General features: G+C 43.9%; 1 protein-coding gene across 1 annotated transcript in view; it reads right to left on the bottom strand.

Annotated features, from left to right (window-relative positions):
* LMAN1L (lectin, mannose binding 1 like) overlaps positions 1 to 19,713 on the bottom strand; it is an 88,445-nt gene that overhangs the window by 49,326 nt on the left and 19,406 nt on the right. Inside the window, exons 6-9 of the mRNA XM_082254198.1 lie at positions 18,358 to 18,481; positions 12,634 to 12,689; positions 9,397 to 9,514; positions 6,473 to 6,660 (exon numbers count right to left, since the gene is read on the bottom strand). Coding sequence (XP_082110324.1) covers positions 6,473 to 6,660; positions 9,397 to 9,514; positions 12,634 to 12,689; positions 18,358 to 18,481 — 486 coding nt within the window. The remainder of the gene's footprint in view (positions 1 to 6,472; positions 6,661 to 9,396; positions 9,515 to 12,633; positions 12,690 to 18,357; positions 18,482 to 19,713) is intronic.

Below are 19,713 nucleotides of genomic sequence, written 5' to 3'. Positions count from 1 at the left end.
GTTTCTGAAGAACCGACCACACTAAATTAAGATCCCAGGCGGTAAGGGTGCGCGCACTGGTGGAGCCAGATGTCGCACCCCCTGGATGAAATTCCGCACCAAGGAATGATTAGCCAAAGGTTTCTTGAAAGAAGATTGCAAACGCCGAAAACCTGACCCTTGATCGTGCTCAAGGATAGTTTCTGCTCAACCCCTAGTTGCAGACAGACCAAAATTCGGGTCACCGAATAGGTATGTGGGGGAAATCCAATAGATTCACACCATGCAATATAAGACTTCCATGTGCTGGAAGTCGCTTTCCTTGCTTTAACTGGAGGTAGGAATAACTGAAGCTGACACTCCCTTGTCCTTCAGTACCTGGGTCTCAATGGCCAGGCCATTAAGCCAGCGACTGTAAAGCAAGATGGAAGATCGGTCCCTGAGACCGCAAATCCTCCCTGAGAGGAAGTCTCCAAGGAGCGTCCGCGACTAGCCTCACCAAGTCGGCGTACCAGGCTCGACGAGGTCAGTCCGGAATTTCCAGAATAACTGGAATTCCCTCCACCTCTATCCTGCGAAGAAGTTCCCGCAGCAACTTGAGAGGATGGAAGGCATGCCGTAGCTGATACTGCCCCCACGGGGCGATCAGCGTTTCTGCTGCGTCCGCTAGAGGATCGCGGCGCGAGCTACAAACCTCCGCACCTTCCTGTTAAGCCAAGGTGCCAACAGATCCACATCCGGGATGTCCCAATGAAGGGACAGCTAGTGAAAAACCTCTGGATGAAGAGGCCATATGCGATTGGATCCGAATTGGGCTGCTCTAGAGCTGCTCGATCCAGTAAATCAGACAAAATCTGATCACTCTCAGTTCCGATACCCTTATTGGTAATCTGGATACTATCGGAAGAAATGACTTCCCCTGGTTGAGCATCGGAGACTTCCTGGTCCGCTCGCTCAACCGGATCCGATTGTCCAGGGAATCGGAATTCTGATTCCATTAAAAAAGAATCTCCTTCAGGAGAATTCGGGTATGAGACTGGGTATACGGTACTGCCTCTAAGAAGGCCACCATCAGTCCCAGCCAATTGACGGACAGCAACATCCGAATCGTTGACTGAACCTTCTGGAGTTTCTCCGCAAGGAGAAACTCTCTTGCCCAGGATGTATCCAACCTTAGGCCCAGATAGTTCAGTCTCCTGGTGGGAACCAGGGATGATCTTTGGGAAAGCGAAAAAACGCTGATGTCCTGCGATGATGGGGATATAAAGATAGGCCTCCTAAATGTCTATGGACGCCAGGAAATCCCCCTGATGCAGGGAGGCCACCACTGTACGGATGGACTCTATTTCTTCCCAAGTCCAGATTTGGATGCACCTTGCCCTCTTTCCTGGGCATTGTGAATAGGTTCGAATAGAACCCCTGAAACCGTTCAATGTTAGAAGGGAAGAATCGCTCCGGTGGAAGTGATCGAAACTCGATCCTGTGTCCTCCAGAAGCCGGTGAAGACATCCCCCCCACCCCAGAGATGGGTAGGGGCGCATCAGGCTGTATCTTCAGGCTTGGCTGAGCCGGACTTTTTGTTTAGCCGACCAGCGCCCTTTGAAACCCCTCTAAAGGGGCTTTGGAGGGTTTCGCCTTATCGCCCGCCCTCGCTGAACGAACAACTCTTTATGAGCAGAAAAGGAAGGTCCTCGTTAGTTACGAGGTCCTTTTATCCTAACAGTCTGTGGCAAGACAGCAGGTGGTACCGTCTATCCTATAAAGAGGAATTCCTCAAACGGATAGCACCTAGCCATGCGTTTGGAAATAACAGGGGTTCGTTTCAAAACGACCCCATTTGGGTAAAGGAAAATCCTTCGCCCTTTTGGTAGGCTAACAAGTACCAAAAAGGAATCTCAGTCTCAGCTACCTCTGCCGGTGTAACCTCAAGACTAAAGGTTTCCCGGACGGACACAACTAGTGCATCCACCACTCTTGTGCTTTGGCGGAGGCAGAAACGTGCTCCTCACTGCTGAGGAGATATTACCTGAGACAACAGCCCCCTAAGAGGGACCTGCAACTGCATTGACCAGCTCCGAATCCGTATCTGAAGTATCTGATAAACAATAGGGGTAGGCGGGGGTCGCTTCTTGACCCCCGTCCCTGACAGGCCACCTCCACCTGGGATACCAAAGACTCCAAAACTGCCGATAATGCATTAAAAATAAGTGGGGTACTAGAGCGTCCTGCGGCCACCTTGAGGGGATCAGGTGGGGATACCTATGCGGCAGGGTCAATGATTATACAAGACACTTGCCAGCGACAAAAAATAAAGTAAAAAACTTTTTTTTTTTTTTTTGTGTCCCCCAGTCGCAACAGCGCCCCTCAGTGTTACCTGCCTTTTTGGACCCCACAGAGAGAGAGAGACCCCAAGGCTCATCCCTGATGCACAGAAGTTTTCATCAGCTTGCTCAGTGCTTGTCTTGTTACAGACAGGAAGTCTTTGGCCCTATTTCCTGGGTAAAGGAGGCGGCTCCGCCCCTTAACACGCCTGCCGGCGCCTCCCCCTGGCTCCATGAGGTGTTTGAGTCACCTCAAACATGGCCGCCCCCATGCTGGAGACACGAGGCTACACCAAAATGGCGGCCTCGTGCGATCTACCAGACAATGGCGGCGGCCTGCACAGAATAGCGGCATGTCTGCAGAAGGATCTCGGCCTCACAACCCTTCACCCTCATGGTGGTCACCGTGGTCGGCGGTACCGGACCCTGGCGGGCCGTATGCGGTCCGTGGCCGTCGGGAGGCATCTGCTTAGCTAGAGGAATGATCTGGAATGCAGTATACATGTATAGACATCGCCCTGTGGCTACTGACAGGTAGGATACTTTATACTATCACAGTAAAGTTCTAGTACTGCCACTGACTACAATCATTTTCACATTTTTACAATTAGATTGTCAGCTCCCAAACCAAGCCTCCTGGCTTCTTGTACACAAAAATCACACTTAATTAGGGGGATCTGTGACATGTTATAGGATAGAGGGGAACCCATCCTTACCATTACAGAGAGGGGCCCGCGTTCACCACAAGACCCGTCAGGGGGAAAGGGGGAACATACTACTCACCATACCGGAACCAGGCGGGCGCCAACTCCTGACAGTACCCCTCTCCACCGAGTTAGGAGGGCTGTCGACCAATACGGACGCCGTGACTCATGGTCTTTGGCGTTTCAGCGAGACGTTTAACTCGCAGGGTCAGTCCCCGTCCAGTGGGACTATGTCGCGGCCGACCCAGCGCGGAGCTATGGCCTGCACGCGCTCGTAGGCTGAACTGGGGTGACCACTGGATCTCAACATCCAGCCCGTCGCCCAGTTCAGCTTTCTTGCTTGAAGATCTCACAGGAACACTGGAGAAAAAAAGCTGTCTAAAAAATCTTTTCTAAGAAAAAAATCCTGCCAGGACCGAAGATCCCAGCAAGGTATCTAGGTCCTTACTCCTAACTAGACAGAAAAAAACTGATTTGCTGTAGCAGGAAGTGAGAGGATATACCCTCTGGGACTGCCCCTAGGGTGTGGCCAGAACGTTTTCTTTCCTGTCTAGTCCTACTCCTGTAGAGGGCAGCATAACCCGAGGGTGTTGAATCACCGAGGACTACGTCTGTCAATGAGCGATAGAGAAAGGTATTTACTGGTAGAAAAAAAAATGTTTTACTACCCCCAAAGGTAAAACAACAAGGGCAAAAGATTGAATAGATGGAAAGATGAAAAAATGACTGATGGTCCACTTTAAGTACATAGATTTATTAATATATAACATTAATTAGTGATCAAAAAGAAAACAATAAAATAAAATACAAAACCTATTATACACACACAGATATTTATATAAATGTATAAAAGTGAGTCCATCTTTCAGTGCCAGTCCAGGCACTGAAAGATGGACTCACTTTGATATATGTATATATATATATATATTTGTGTGTGTATAATAGTTATTGTATTTTATTTTATTAATATTAGTTTGATCACTGATGAACTTTTGTATATTAATCAATCTATGCACTTACTGTATTGAAGGGGAGCGCTGCACCCTTGAAGGTAAGGACTTGATATGTAAACTTAAAAAAATGAATATTATGTGATAAGCACAACCTTTAGGCCCCTTTCACACATGGGAGTCCGTCGGCGGACTCCTTTTTTCTCAGTGGGGGATCGATCCGCCGCTGAGCAGGCGGATGGCAGCTCTGTCTCCACGCTGTGTGCGGAGACAGAGCTGTCAGGTCCCTGCTGTTCTCTATGGGGGAATCGGATGAGAACGGACCGTCTGTCCTTTCTCATCCGATCCAATCCGATCCGATCCGCTGGAGGGATGGAAAATAGGGTTTCCATCCGTCCAGATTTGACGGATCAGATCGGATGTCAGCGGACATGTCTCCGCTGACATCCGATGCCCCATAGAGATGAATGGGGCATCCGTTCAGATATGCCAAAAAAATGACAGGCGGAACTGAACCGTCCGCCTGTGTGAAAGGGGCCTTAAGCAAACTCTTTGTCAGAGATCAGTTTCCTAACTGTAAGAAATCACACAGGTAGAACACAGTGTCATACTGAGACCACAAACCGTATGCTTAACTGTTTAATCCAACAGAAAAAAAAACATTTGGCTATATTTAGACGTGTGGCTCACTCTTCAAAGGTGTTTGACAGGCAGAGAGGAGGCGATATAATACCTCCTCTTGTTTTATTCTGTAAGGCTGGCCACACATGTTCAATTATCTTGTACAATTTTCTGTTAGATTTACCAAAATTCATATAATATGAGGTCAGAACTAAACAACACTTTCAATTTTATCCAATTAGGAAGGTCCTTGTACTGTATAGTTGAAGGTAAATTTGAAGAAAATTGTAAAATGTATGGCCAGCCTAACTGCTGCACCAATGAGGACATTCACAACTATTCTGAAACTTTTACAGCACGTTCCCATTTGCTTGAATGGGTTATGTTCAGCGGTGGTACTGCCCGCCGAATGTGTGGAGTGGAATTTGAAAGCATTGTGAACACCCCTATCTGCTTCCTTTGCAGTAAAAGAAGCGGGGGATGGTTAAGGGGCACAAATAATGCAGCTCAACTTCCTGTTTTTAACACCTTTTTAACTTTGCCTCTTTTTAACTTTGCAGGAGCTTCCTGTAATAAAGACCGGTCACTGCTGCTCTCTCTCCTTGTGCAGCATGACTGGTCTTGTTTCCGCCCCCTTCTGTAGTTTTCTGCAGGCAGCCGTAGTGGGTGGGACTTCTGGGCCCCTCCCACAGCTCTACTCTCTGCACAAGTTATGTACAGCACATTTGTAGGTGGGGAGCAACGTGGTGCGGAGACAATAATTCACACAGGCAGGTGCAATAAAACCTGTATTGATAAAACAGTTCAGAACACACCCAGGGGAAGGCCACCCAGCCAGGGACACTCACAGCCCTGCAGTGGGACATGAATAGATTTCAACAGGAATGACAACATCTGTTGAGAGGGGACCGAATGCGGCCTGGCCGGCAAGTCCTAATTGGTCCTAATACCCACCTCATCAGGAACCCCTTTCTAGCCCTGTTACGGTCCTTCACAGAAGGGGTATTTGTCCCTACTCTGCACTCCCCAAAAGCATGCCAAGCCTGGGAGTCAGGGCCTTATGTAGGCTCTGCCTGACCCAAGATAGCTGCTTGAGTCACATGGTGGGGTGGCAGCATCCAATAGGATAGCTCTCCCAGTGACCCAAGAAACCATAGAGGAACCTTGTTCCTCCTGATATTCTCTCCAACAACAGCGGCACTGTGGTGAGCACCCCCTGGTGGGGATAAAACAGACTGCACCTGCCTGCACATTGATAATGTCACTGCTACTTTTATAAACTAATAACTGGACTTGTAAAAGCATTTGGTGCACATGCAGTGGATTTTTGTGAAATATATTGAAATTAAAGTTTTGTGCCTGGAATTCCGCTTCAGTAATTTGGAGGGGTGTCCACAGATGTTTAGACATGTAGGTAAATGTGATGGTCAGGTGTTCACAAATGTTTGGCGTTAATATATTGTATTTCTATGAAGCTTGATTCATATTGCAGCATTGTCCTGAAAACTGGATTTTAACCATTCCTCCGCATGATTTCATATTGCAGCATTGTAATTAGATGGATTCTGAATATTTCTTTTAAATGTAACCAGCTATTCTATAAATCCTGGTCTGTGCAGGACTAGAACATTTGATAAACATTTTATCATTGTTGCAAAATGAAAACAGGAAACAGCAAAAAAGCGTTAAGCTTTTAATCCTTGAAATGATAAGCGGTTTAAGACAACAGCAGTCTAAGTAATGAATGAATGAATGAAGTAAGTAGGAGGGAGGGGGGACCTAGTAAGCTGCAAATACTGTAGTTTTTACTGTATAGTAACTGGGCTAGAGTTCATATACATTATTATACATACTATACCTCTAACATCATCACACTGTAAGAATGGCAGATACTCACATGTTCTGTGTTCACAGTAGTAGTCTCATTGGGTTTAATGCTTATTAAAATGCTTCTGTGTCTAAACTGCTCCTCAAGGGTCATGTTCAGCCTGGTCTTCAGCACTCTCAGCTCCTCCAGCAGCCGGGCCTGCCCGTAAAGAACCATCTCTAACTCCCGCTGACTGTCTGATTCAAATGCATTCTCCTCTGATTAAGGACAGAACACATTAATAATACCATTCAGACAGATGACTATTTTAGTCTCAGGTAGAAAAATGAATTATTGCAGCAGTGGTTTAGCCGTCTCCTTGAAAAATTCAAGATTACAGATAAAATGTAGGAAGTCTATTTGCTCCTATAAAGTACAGTGCCTTGAAAAAGTATTCACACCCCTTTAAGTTTTCCACATTTTGTCATGTTACAACTAAAAACAAATGTATTTTATTGGGATTTTATGTGATAGACCAACACAAAGTGGCATATCATTGTGAAGTGCAAAACAGCTCAAGCTCTGTCATATTATACAGGGCCAGAAACATTGCTGTAAGCTGTGCCTCTTAAGTACAGTGGTTGGATAGGCCTTTATTGGTTGGACTGTACCTTTCTATAAGGTCTTGATCAATAAAGTAGCCATTAGCTGTATGTCTTAGACTTCATGTACATGGGCGCATTTGCCCACGCAGTGTAAAGAGGCTGTGTATTTTTGGTGCCCGGGATGTCCTGGAGTTGTGTACAGCTGTCAATATACATGAATGGGTGAAGGAGGCTGTACGCAGCGGTGCGCTACTGTTTGCAATGTCCCAAATGAAAGTACATCCATTCATGTTTATAGCTGGCTGTATGCAGCTCTAGGACGTTCTGAATACCAAAAATACCCAGCCTCTTTACACATGTGATGCCCTACTTTTATCAGCAGCATCTATCAAGGGTTCCAAGGGTATGGGCACTGGACAGGTGTTATCAGTACAGTATTCGCTACAGTCTTCCCACTTCCTAAAATATCACATACAGCTCTCAGCATAGTTCTTGGGCACAGAAATACGTTAGGGGTGTGCAGCCTAGGGGTAGAATGTTCCCTGTTTTATCTGTGTTAGTGTATAAGTGATCGATATAAAGAAGTAGATAAAAGTTTCCTGTTTAAGGCAATGTAGCTGGTTTACTTCACACTCATTCTAGACCAGTGGTTCTTAACCTGGGTTCGATCGAACCCCAGGGGTTTGGTGAGTCAGTCTCGCGGGTTCGGCGGAGGTCAAGACACACACCCGACTCATATGATTCGTGATGACACACCCCGCTCATTGGCTGCAGGTGATCACGCAACATCACTTGGCCTATATGTGCTGCAGGGAATTTGGCATGCCCAGTAGTCGAATTGTAACTGTCGTGATGGTACGTCGTGTGATTTATTTCTTATTATTAATCCCTTCATGTCGAGCAAAAAAAGAAAGTGGTCGGACGAATATGTACAATATGGATTCACATGTATAACGGAACGTGATGGGAGTCAGCGTCCTAACTGCATGATTTGCAATTCCAAGTTGAGCAATTCTAGTCTAGCACCGGCAAAACTAAGAGAACACTTCCTTAAGCTGCATGGAGATGGAAAATACAAGAACACAACGCTCGCTGAATTCAAGGTGAGGAGAGCCAGATTTGATGAAAAGGCTAGTCTGCCTGTTCTCGGCTTTGTACCCATCAACAAAACGATCCTCATAGCATCGTACGAAGTTGCTTACCTGATCGCAAAGCAGGGGAAACCACACACCATTTTTGTGTGAAAATCATGTTTTAATGGTTTTATTCTTTAATGGTTTTGTTCATTTTGTGCACCTATGTATAAATATATACCTAAATATATACCTATGTTTTTGAATTTAAAAAAAATCATATTTTGTTTTTCCAATTAAGAAGGGTTCGGTGAATGCGCATATGAAACTGGTGGGGTTCAGTACCTCCAACAAGGTTAAGAACCACTGTTCTAGACAGTATAATGATGGTGAGTACTAGACATTAAAATTGCTTATCTGTTATTCCTCAAACCCTTTAAAATTAATCTTGAGAAGATAAAGTTTGATCAAAGTCTCGTTAGATATTTTCCAAAGCAGTATAAAGAATCTGTATAGCTCATTCAGAAATATCATGTAGATCTTCTCCAATATCACTGAGATATTCCACTCTGAAGTTTCACTACATTGCCTGGAGGTTGAAATGGGAGGCATCCAGTGATTCTATTCTTATGTAGCAATTATCCCCTGACGGGCCACTGGAAATAACCCAATGAACACAGGTGGGTAGAGGGATGAGAGTGTAGGATACTCCAAAACACATGCAGGCATTAGAGGACAAATTCTTGGGCAAAGTCCTTCAGTAGCAGTTTTAAGTATTGCTGGAGGTAGAGGGGACAGCCAGCTAGTCCATGACTCTATACGAGCAGCCACAGTAGAAACTTCTGGCATCTAACTCTCAAAGCACAGGAACGCAATGAGCACTAGGCAAAAGGTCCTACTCACAATGTCCAGACACAGCACCCAACCAGCTTCCATGCAACACTCTTCAGAGAAAGTGTTCCTTTTCCAGCCCATCTTCCGAAGGTTGTGTCCTCCAGAAAACGTATTTTAGTCCAGGTTCTTCCAGGCCCTCTACCAAGTACACGCTGAGGCCTGATAGCAATAGATCTTCAGTAACACAGGTTGCTACCAAGGGCCAGGGACCCAAGGGGAGAGAACTCTGCACAGACCCTCCCAAACATTTATCTGCTCCCCAGCCACATCTTCTGGGCTACCTCCCAGGGATTGGCTGAGGTCAGATAAATATTCATAACCCAGTGGTTAACCCTCCTATTGTATAAGCTTCCATGCAGGAATACAGGTGCAATCAACCACCAGGCTTAGGGAAAAATACTGATGTGGGATACTGTTTACACCTGCAAGGGAAAATATGAACCTGGTATGGGATGACTCTTATGGAATTCGTCCACATTTTTTTCCAGCTCTTTCTGAAATTCTTCAAACTCTTTCTCAAACCTCTCCCTTTCTTCAGCTGGGATCTGTGATCCTGGTGACTAGAACGAAAAGAACAAAAAATGGAATCCTTAAATAAAAACCTATTGAGAAAAAGAAGAAATTTATGAAATCTATCTTACTATGAAATCTAAATAAGACGATACTCATGGATACATCCATGCTTGTATCTTCATCTGTATAGTCTTGTGTAAATCTGCATAGTTTGTACAAAACACTTATTTTGAATATTATTGGTTAAGCTGGCTAAGGTTAAGCTTAAGCTATAGACACTTAGACAGGTAGTCTTTTTACGCAAAAAACAAAGATTCCTCCACTCACACAAATAAGGTGGATGGAGCAACAATCCCCCCCCCCCCCCAACAGGATATTGCATCCTGACAGCTGTACACGCTGCTGTCAAAATACACTGATCAGCAGCTGAAGCCACTTATCAACATACGTTTTCCAGCATTACCCTTAGACAGAAGTCAATCAAATGATCAACTTCTGTTGAGCAGGGGCGGCCACACACTGAACAAAGTTTGACATGTCCCTGTTGAACCAGCCTAATTTCGATCCATCTGTGGCCACCTTTACTATATACATAGCTACAGAAATTTACAATAGGCATACACAGAAATATGATGCCCTGTCTATAGTGTATCTACAGTAAGCTCACAAAGCAGATCTACACATATTTATTGACAAAAAGAGCACCAGACAGTTGTCTTAGAAGTCCATATTCATTTGTTGTAACAGGAAGATAAAACGTACCAATGCTCAAATGAAAATGACGATGCTTCCTTTAGGACTCTAATCTATAGGTTAATCATCTCAAAACTCTGCACTTGGGTCTCAGGACGTCAGTCACCACACCTCAGATTCTTCCCTTATTTCACATGCCTCTATTTTAACTCGAGAGAAATTTTTCAGCTTATATGACAAATCTGATGGAGAAAGCCGTTGCCCTCATAAAGACCAGAGAACATGCAATGTGTAAGTGATGCCAATCAGTGTTCCCTGCTGAGTCACTGTCTGACAGGGCACTATCCAATGGAGGCTGCCTTCCACAAAAAAGTGGAATATGCCTGTGGTGGATGCAGCTATCTTCTACTTTAGTAAATCCCTCTGAGAAACTGTATCCAGGGCTTTTAGGTTACCTTGTTTATTTTTTTTGAAGCTCAGTTATGGCATTTGCCACCTCCTACACTTGAGAGTTCTCAACACCTTCTTGCTGGTTCAAAAGTTCTGGATAGAAAAAGACTGGTCTGTGCTTGCATTGCTGCAACAAGTGAAATTCTTAGGGAAGGCAATGGTCCAAGAGACATGGTTGTTGATGTTGACTTAGTCATCAACGTCCGGATGCAGGAGTCCTTTCACCCCAAAGTGTTCCGCAACATCTTTCTTCTCTGAGGATGCTGGACATAGATCAGTTGGCATCCCACTTCAACAAAAAGGGGGCAGGTTTATGGCCAGAATCAGAGATTCAAAGGACTTTTCAGTGGATGCACAGATGACATTGCGGGATTTGTTTCCGATTAATATAAACCATTGCTCGACTACCTCACAGGATGGAGATGGATGGTGTTCTGGTGAACTTGGTGGCACCAAATCATCCCAGAAGGAATTAGTAAATTGGACATTCTCCAACTCATAGGAGACACTCCGTGGGCATTTCTAACATAACCAGACCTGCTGTCTCAAGAAGCGGTCTACCATTTTTCTACACAAACAATGACTTTGACAGCTTGGCTGTTCAATACCCAAGTCCTGAGAGATCAGGATCTCTCTGGCTCAATTTTTCCCACATGCTTATAAAGCTTATAAGTCAATCTCTGGAAAAAATCTTTTATTACACTTGAAAGGCACAGAGGTTTCACTATAGATGACACTTTTTGGGCCATATTTCATCATTCTTCAAATCTGGGCTGGGGCAACATTTGACCTTCATCACCTGAAAGATTTAGGTCTCTGCATTGTCTGTTTTCTTTCAGAGAGCACTGGCCACTCATTCCCTAGTAAAGGCCCTTGTTCAGAGGGTGGCTCATATCGTTCTCGCTGTCTGTACACCTGTCTCGCCTTGAGATCCTAATTTGGTTCTTTTGATTATACAAAAGTCTATCTTTGAGCCTATTTAGGACATTCCCCTGGCCGACCTTACTCTAGGAAGTTTATGTTGTGGCTACAATATCAGCAAGATGGATCTCAGAACTGGCAGTCTTATCCTGAAAAGAACCATTCCTTGTTCTCCATATAGATAAGGTGGTTTTGAGATCCCAAGTCTCCTCCTTCCAACACAGGACATCACACTTTCTTCTCTTTCTCCTGCTCCAAAGCAATCCAATAAGATTTCACTACATTGTTTAGATGTAGTACGTGCAGTGTGAGTTCATCTCTTGGCCACTGCATCTATCTGAACCCTGGATTTTTTGTTTACCCTGCCTGCGGGATCTTGCAAGTCCTGCATTTTGTCCCACCATATCTATATGAATAAGGTAGGTTATCTCTAAGGCTTATGCTTTAAAGGATAGGAATCCTTCTTTCCCTGGTAAGGTTCACTCTATGTCCAGTCGATGCCTCTTGGGCTTTTCAGCACCCGGTGTCTGTTTCTCAGATTTGCAAAGCTGCCACCTGGTCTCCCATTTACATGTTTGAACAGTTTTACCAGTTGGATGTACAATCCTCTGCTGGTGCCAGTTTCGGCCATAAGGAGCTTAATGTGGAATCAAATTGGGAAACGGGTTCCCTTGTTTTGAGCTAGTTAGCTTTGCTTGCTGTGTTGCCCACCTCTCAGTTGTATTGCCTAGGGTCAACCCATGGTCAAGATTTGAAGAAGCCTGTGTCCTGTACTGTATAAATAAGGAAACTTTTTTAACTTACCTGTAAAATCCTTTTTCCGGTACAGTACAGGACACAGGCCACCCTCCCCTCTGCCCTGGCGTTTTCCTCTGATTGATTGCCAAACAATGAAGGATTCCTAGGAGTGGGTGGGGTTATATTGGCTGTCCTAACATCTTTGTTTGCCAGTTTTCTCACATAAAGGTGGCAGCATATAAGCCATAATCAAGATTTAAAGGAGCCCGGGTCCTATATTTTACTCCAAAAGAAAGATTTTACATGTAAGTCAAAAATCCTTTTTAACACACACATTTAAATACGCATATTTAACACTATTTACCTCTTCCCACGTGGTACTTAGACTATATGTCATGAAGGACATGATATCATGGTCATCTATGGAAAAGAAGGATCAATTATGAATAATTCCAGCTTTAAAATATCAACATAGAAATGGTATTAAAATCTTAAAGATGTGTTCACAGAAACAACAGGAAAGAGTTGGTCCACTCAAATTAGATATTTTAATTATTGATGGTGCCTGAAGAGATGATTGATATGTGCTGGATACTCCAACAATAACAAACTTTGCATAGCTCCCAACTGTCCCTGATTTCGAGGGACTGTTCCTGATAAAAGTCCCTCTTTCCTTCTCATTTGTCCCTCATTTTGGTCTAATCTGTATATATTTAAATAAACTACACTTTTTTGTGTTTTCCAGTGCTAAACCTTTCATCTAATATCTAAATTACTGCATTTGCACATTTCAAAAGCCAGTATAAAGAAATAGTAGTGGAAAAAAAAGCACTTGTGGGTTTAACAAAACCTTTTTTTGGTATAATTCTCCTTTAAGGGAACGTGGCAGGGGGTGTTTCCTATGTCTATATACTTTTGCTAATAGGAGTCCCTCGTTCCCATCTTAAAAAGTTGGGAGGTATGTTTTTGTGCCATAGTTCCTGCCAACTTGAAAGTCTTGGGTGTTTCCAACCAACATTGCATATTTAAATTTTGCAGACCCAGGAATTTAAGCATACATCTCAGCTCTACATCAGTCTTTCTCAACCTCTTCAACACATAGGAACCCTTGAAACAACTTTGAATTTAGAAAACCCCTGCTAAAAAAAAGTATACCTACAATTTATGATTTATAATTAGTGGGATGGTCAGCGGGAAGAATGCTCCTTACACGTGTGGTCATTGGGAAGAATCCCCCCATTACAGATGGCTAAAAAGATCAATGGTGTCAGTGGGAACTTATTCGAGAGGCAGAAATTGGTCATTAAATCAAAAAAGTGCAGCGCTAAAATATCAATGACATAAAGTGGTGACTTAAAGTTCATTCAAAGGAAACAAAAAAGTGGGAGTGACTGGAAAGCCCAAAAGGAAAATACAATATTTGAAACAAAAAGAAAGTCCAATATTTGAAACAAATCCAGGAGTGTGAATATAATAACAATCCTTCCTCCTTGTGACACCCAGGGAATGTGTGAGAAGGGGACACCTCAGTGCACTAATGTGAGAAGCAGCTTACCAAACAGCCATGGCTACTCAAATGAATGAGACAGCCTCGCCAGATACAGCATAAATCTCAGAAACTCCAAGAGATCATAGGTAGCCCCGAGAGATGGTAGATTCCTCAAGGTAGCTCCATAGAAGTCAGATGGGAGTATGGAAAAAAATTGGTACAAAAGACCATAGCGTAATCCCGTAAGGTGATAATAATAAATTTATTAAAAGAACTACTCACATATAAGATGTAAAAACAGGCACATGGAAAATGGTGGCTGGGGATCCAAAAGTGGTGTCCCGCATGTATCCAGTCAGCATAAAACAATAGTAGCCGGCTCGTAGAAGGGGCATGTGGACGTTTGCGTCTCCTATCTCCGTGGAACCCCAATAGGGAGAAACGCTGCGTCAGAGCAAGGAGGAGCCGTGCCGTCATACACTACACCGCGGTCTGGACTGCAGACAGCCGCGGACAGCGACACCTAGAGGCTATTGTGTACTCTACTAACTGTAAGTGCATTTACCTATAATAAAATCTTGTTTTTTGGGATAATGCACTATGTTTGGCTTCCTTTCTTGTTCCCCATGTGGATACACCTTGGATGCTGAATTGAGTACTTGTGCCAGGAGTCTCTCCTCACCACTGTCAGCACAGGATAATCGGAGAATATACATTCCAAAGCTCTACATATCCATCATCTGGTAAGAGGCTTGTGTGATATATATCAGGTGAAGATGGCTCACATAAACCCTCACCTGTGGTGAATTAAGAGACTTCATTTGGATTGATCGCTTTTCATGCCCTTAATACATTTAATTTTGGTAAGAAGTAAATCTGGAAAGGTGGTGGGAATTGTCACATCCCTTGCCAATATCACTTCATCATTATTGTCACCAGTTCACACTTCTTGGACACTCGTACCCATTAGAAATTTGAATTGGAATTTCGGATTTCTTTGTCACCATACACTTGATTGTGGACAATTTGATTGGAATTCCGGGTTTTTTTTTTTTTCACTGTGCACCTGATTGTGGGCAACTGATTATATATGTCACCATAATTGATTTTTGCACCTTTGTATTATTTATATTATTTGCATATATTTATGTTGATATATTTGCACATCACATCATTTTTGTAGCGCACCAAACTTTTTTCATTCTCCCTCCTGATTAGCTGAGACACAGCTGCAGCGCCATTGGCTCCCGTGGCTGTCAAAGTCAGTTAGCCAATCAGGAGAGAGAGGGGGTGGGGCCGAACCACAGCTCCATGTCTGAATGGACACAGGGAGCTGCAGCTTGGCTCGGGTGCCCCCAAAAAAAGAAGATTGCTGTGGGGGCACTCAACAGAAGGGAGGGGCTAGGAGCAGCAACAAGGGACCCAAAAAGAGGAGGATCTGGGCTGCTCTGTGCAAAACCACTGCACAGAGGTACAGTATCTCACAAAAGTGAGTTCACCCCTCACATTTTTTTAAATCATTTATTATATCTTTTCATGTGACAACACTGAAGAAATTACACTTTGCTACAATGTAAAGTAGTGAGCGTACGGCTTGTATAACAGTGTAAAATTGCTGTCCCCTCAAAATAACTTAACACACAGCCATCAATGTCTAAACCTCTGGCAACAAAAGTGAGTACACCCCTAAGTGGAAATGTCCAAATTGGGCCCAATTAGCCATTTTCCCTCCCCGGTGTCATGTGACTCATTAGTGTTACAAGGTCTTAGGTGTGAATGGGGAGCAGGTGTGGTAAATTTGGTGTTATCGCTCTCACTCTCTCATACTGGTCACTGGAAGTTCAACATAACACCTCATGGCACTTGGGCCAAAGTGTTTACAGGTTGCCACAGGAGTCCTCTTCCACTCCTCATTGGCAACATCACAGAGCTGGTGGATGTTAGAGACCTTGTGCTCCTCCACCTTCCGTTTGAGGATGCCCCACAGATGCTTAATAGGGTTTAGGTCTAGAAACATGCTTGGCCAGTCCATCCCCTTTACTATCAGCTTCTTTAGCAAGGCAGTGGTCATCCTAGATGGGTGTTTGGGGTCGTTATGTTGGAATACTGTCCTGCGGCCCAGTCTCTGCAGGGAGGGGGATTATGGTCTGCTTCAGTATGTCAAAGTACATGTTGGCATTCATGGTTCCTTCAATGAACTGTAGCTCCCCAGTGTTGGCAGCATTCATGCAGCCCCAGACAATGACACTCCCACCATTACTTGACTGTAGGCAAGACACACTTGTATTTGTACTTCTCACCTGGTTGCTGCCACACACGCTTGACACCATCTGAACGAAATAAGGTTATCTTGGTCTCATCAGACCACAGGAGATGGTTCCAGTAATCCATGTCCTTAGTCTGCTTGTCTTCAGCAAACTGATAGCTTTCTTGCGCATCAGCCATGCAGACCAATTTGATGCAGTGTGCGGCGTGTGGTCTGAGCACTGACAGGCTGACCCCTCACCCGTTCAACCTCTGCAGCAATGCTGGGAGCACTCATACGTCTATTTCCCAAAGACAACCTCTGGATATGACGCTGAGGGCATGCATGGACGTGACATGGCGTGGCAGCCATTTTCAAACAATTTGCAGATACAGTGTATATTACATGTGGGCATGAAGCTACTTTGTCTCTGAAGCAGCCAGCCTATGCCCGGCAAAACCGGTCAGGCATACTCATCATCCACCTCTACTCCTAGCTGTACAAGCTGTACACCCACTACTTTACATTGTAGCAAAGTGTCAATTCTTCTGCGTTGTCACATGAAGAGATATAATAAAATATTTACAAAAATTTGAGGGGTGTACTCACTTTTGTGAGATACTGTAAGTATAACATGTTATTTATTTTTTAAATGAGACTTTACAATCACATTAGGTAGTGGATGTGTATGGATTATTTTTGGAGAATAAGGATTTTGTTTAGTGTCAATTTAAAGCTGCATCAGTTAGCAAAAAAAAAACCTGAAAAAGAATTGAATAGTTAATATTTTTTTTTCACTTACCTTGTTTTTAATGAAAATAAACTTACCTTCCTTCCTCTTCCTCCTTGTGCGGACATGGCCGCAGACGTCACTTCCTCCTTTGCATTGCGTCCTGGGAGATGAGCGTCATCAATCCCAGGATGCAATGGGAGCGGCCCCGGCCGCTACTCTGATTGCCGATCACAATCTACTGTGCATGCGCAAGATTGCTATAGGCAAGTTTCAGACGCCCACACCGGAGATGTCCGCTCTCTTCAATCGATTTTAAAGGTAAGTATTTATCTTTATTTAATAACTGTAATGACCTGTAATGTGGGGTTAGTGTTAGGGTAATAGGGGATAGCTTAGGATTAGGGGGGTATTTTCAGTAAAAAATGTGTATGTGGCCATAACTCTGCTTTAAGTTGCTCCAAGGCAGTGAAATACGTGACAGCCAAACATGATCTGGGCTCTGTATTATATTGCTGTTGAAAATATGGGTATAAGGCATACAGGATATCTTGCACTAAACTGAATAGTATGTGCAGAGATTTCTAACATCCTCCTGAATAGAGGGGGCTATTCAGGTTCTAGGTCTATCCTATACAGCACACCTGGAGTTTGGCAAATGTTCTGAAGTTTACAACTGACTCCTTTAGGCTCCTTTCACACTATCCGTCCGTCGGACGGATGCCGTTTTTCTCAGCGGGGGATCGAGCCGCCGATCCCCCGCTGAGCAGGAGGATGACAGCTCTGTCTCCGCGCTGTGTGCAGAGACACAGCTGTCAGTTCCCCATGCATCTCTACGGGGGAAATCGGATGGGAACGGACTGTCGGTCCGTTCTCATCCGATCCGCTGGATGGATGGAAAATAGGGTTTCCATCCGTTCAGATTTGACGGATCGGATCGGATCGGATGTCAGCGGACATGTCTCCGCTGCCATCCGATGCCCCATAGGAATGCATGGGGGGACCGTTCAGATCCGCCAAAAAAACAAACAGGCGGATCTGAACGGTCCGCCTGTGTGAAAGGGGCCTAAACCATTTTGTTAATTTACAATAGGTGTGTGAGCCTGTGTGTGTGTTGACTATATAATTTGTATGCAATTATGCAAATCATTATACACAGTAACACAATTGTAACCTAGTAGAACTATAGGCAAAACATTTTTTTCTCATTTTGTATAGAGCAAGGGAGAGGTATAACCCTTGTAATTTTTGCCATCTGTGTCCCATTGCAGAGATTTCCCTTCACTTTCTGTCCCATAGCCAAACAGGAAGTGAATGGAAATCCCTGCAAATTAAAGGAATTCTTTGGGGTCCCCCGGTTCATGAGAACTAGTATTCCCATTGGAGGATTTCCCCGCTGTTATTTTTCTCGGGACAACCCAAAAATGTATTTTCTTTTTACTTTCAATTTCAAAGATAATAGTAAAGAGGACAAAAAGAAAGAGTGACTCTCTTTAATGGTGGCACAGATAGCAATACAAACTGACAGGTGTTCTAATCCATCTCTACTCTATACAAAACGGAAAAAAAGTTTTGCCTTTAGTCATACTTTAAAATCATTTTGGTTTTCAGAAATGAAACGTACCAGCGAGGGCTGATGTAGCTGCAGAGACTCCAAAATATCCAGTGGATGGGAGCACCATGTTAGGAACTACTGCACAAACCTTGTATGCGCTGTCTTTTGGAGACATCCCAGTGTACACAGAGATCTGAAACAGATGCATTGTAACTCATATCATATTTATTAAACCATTTTTAGAGAGATGGCGAGTGGATGCACAATTGTTGTCTTTGTATCTTAAGAAAGTCTGACAAGTATGTGAGCATATTAAGAGGGCCATACCTGATCGGCACTCGAGAGAGTTGAGATTTCCACCTTTTTTCTATTCTCACACAATCGAACCCCCAAGTAGAGGATACCACACATTGTATAGGAATCCTTAATAGCTAATGAAGCACACTTCTGGTTTTAGTACCAGTTAGGCCACTAGTGACACTGTTTGTTGTTTGTGATATACAGTGCATCTGGAAAGTATTCACAGCACTTCACTTTTTCCACATTTTGTTATGTTACAGCTTTATTCCAAAATGGATTAAATTCAAAATTTTCCTTACAATTCTACAAACAATACCCCATAATGACAACCAGAAAGAAGTTTGTTTTCAGTTTTTGCAAATTAAAAAAAAAAAAAAAAAGAAAGAAAGAAAAAAAAATCACATATACATAAGTATTCACAGCCTTTGCCATGACACTCAAAAATGAGCTCAGGTGCATCCTGTTTCCACTGATTATCCTTGAGATGTTTCTACAACTTGGAGTCCATCTGTGGTAAATTTAGTCGATTGGACATAATTTGGAAAGGCACACACACCTGTCTATATAAGGTCCCAAAGTTAACAGTGCATGTCAGAGCACAAACCAAGCCATGAAGTCCAAGGAATTGCCTGTAGACCTCAGACAGGATTGTATGACAGGATTGTATGACAGGATTGTATGGAGGCACAGATCTGGGGAAGGGTACAGAAACATTTCTGCAGCATTGAAGGTCCCAATGAGCACAGTGGCTTCCATTATCTATAACTTGAAAAAGTTGGAATCACCAGGACTCTTCCTAGAGCGAGCTGCCCGGCCAAGCTGAAAAGGGCCTTAGTCAGGGAGGTGACTAAGAACCCAAGAGAGGAGAACCTTCCAGAAGAACAACCATCTCTGCACAACTCCACCAATCAGGCCTGTATGGTAGAGTGGCCAGACAGAAGCCACTCCTTAGTAAAAGGCACATGACAGCCCACCTGGAGTTTGCCAATAGACACCTGAATAACTCTCAGACCATGAGAAACAAAATTCTCTGGTCTGATGAAACAAAGATTGAACTCTTTGGTCTGAATGGCAAGCATCATGTCTGGAGGACACCAGGCACCGCTCATCACCTGGCCAATACCA

This window comes from Pelophylax lessonae, assembly GCF_965119305.1.
Source record: "Pelophylax lessonae genome assembly, chromosome: 4".
NCBI lineage: Eukaryota > Metazoa > Chordata > Amphibia > Anura > Ranidae > Pelophylax > Pelophylax lessonae.
Note: the sequence above shows the minus strand (reverse complement) of the source record. Positions and strands in the feature narration are given on the sequence as shown.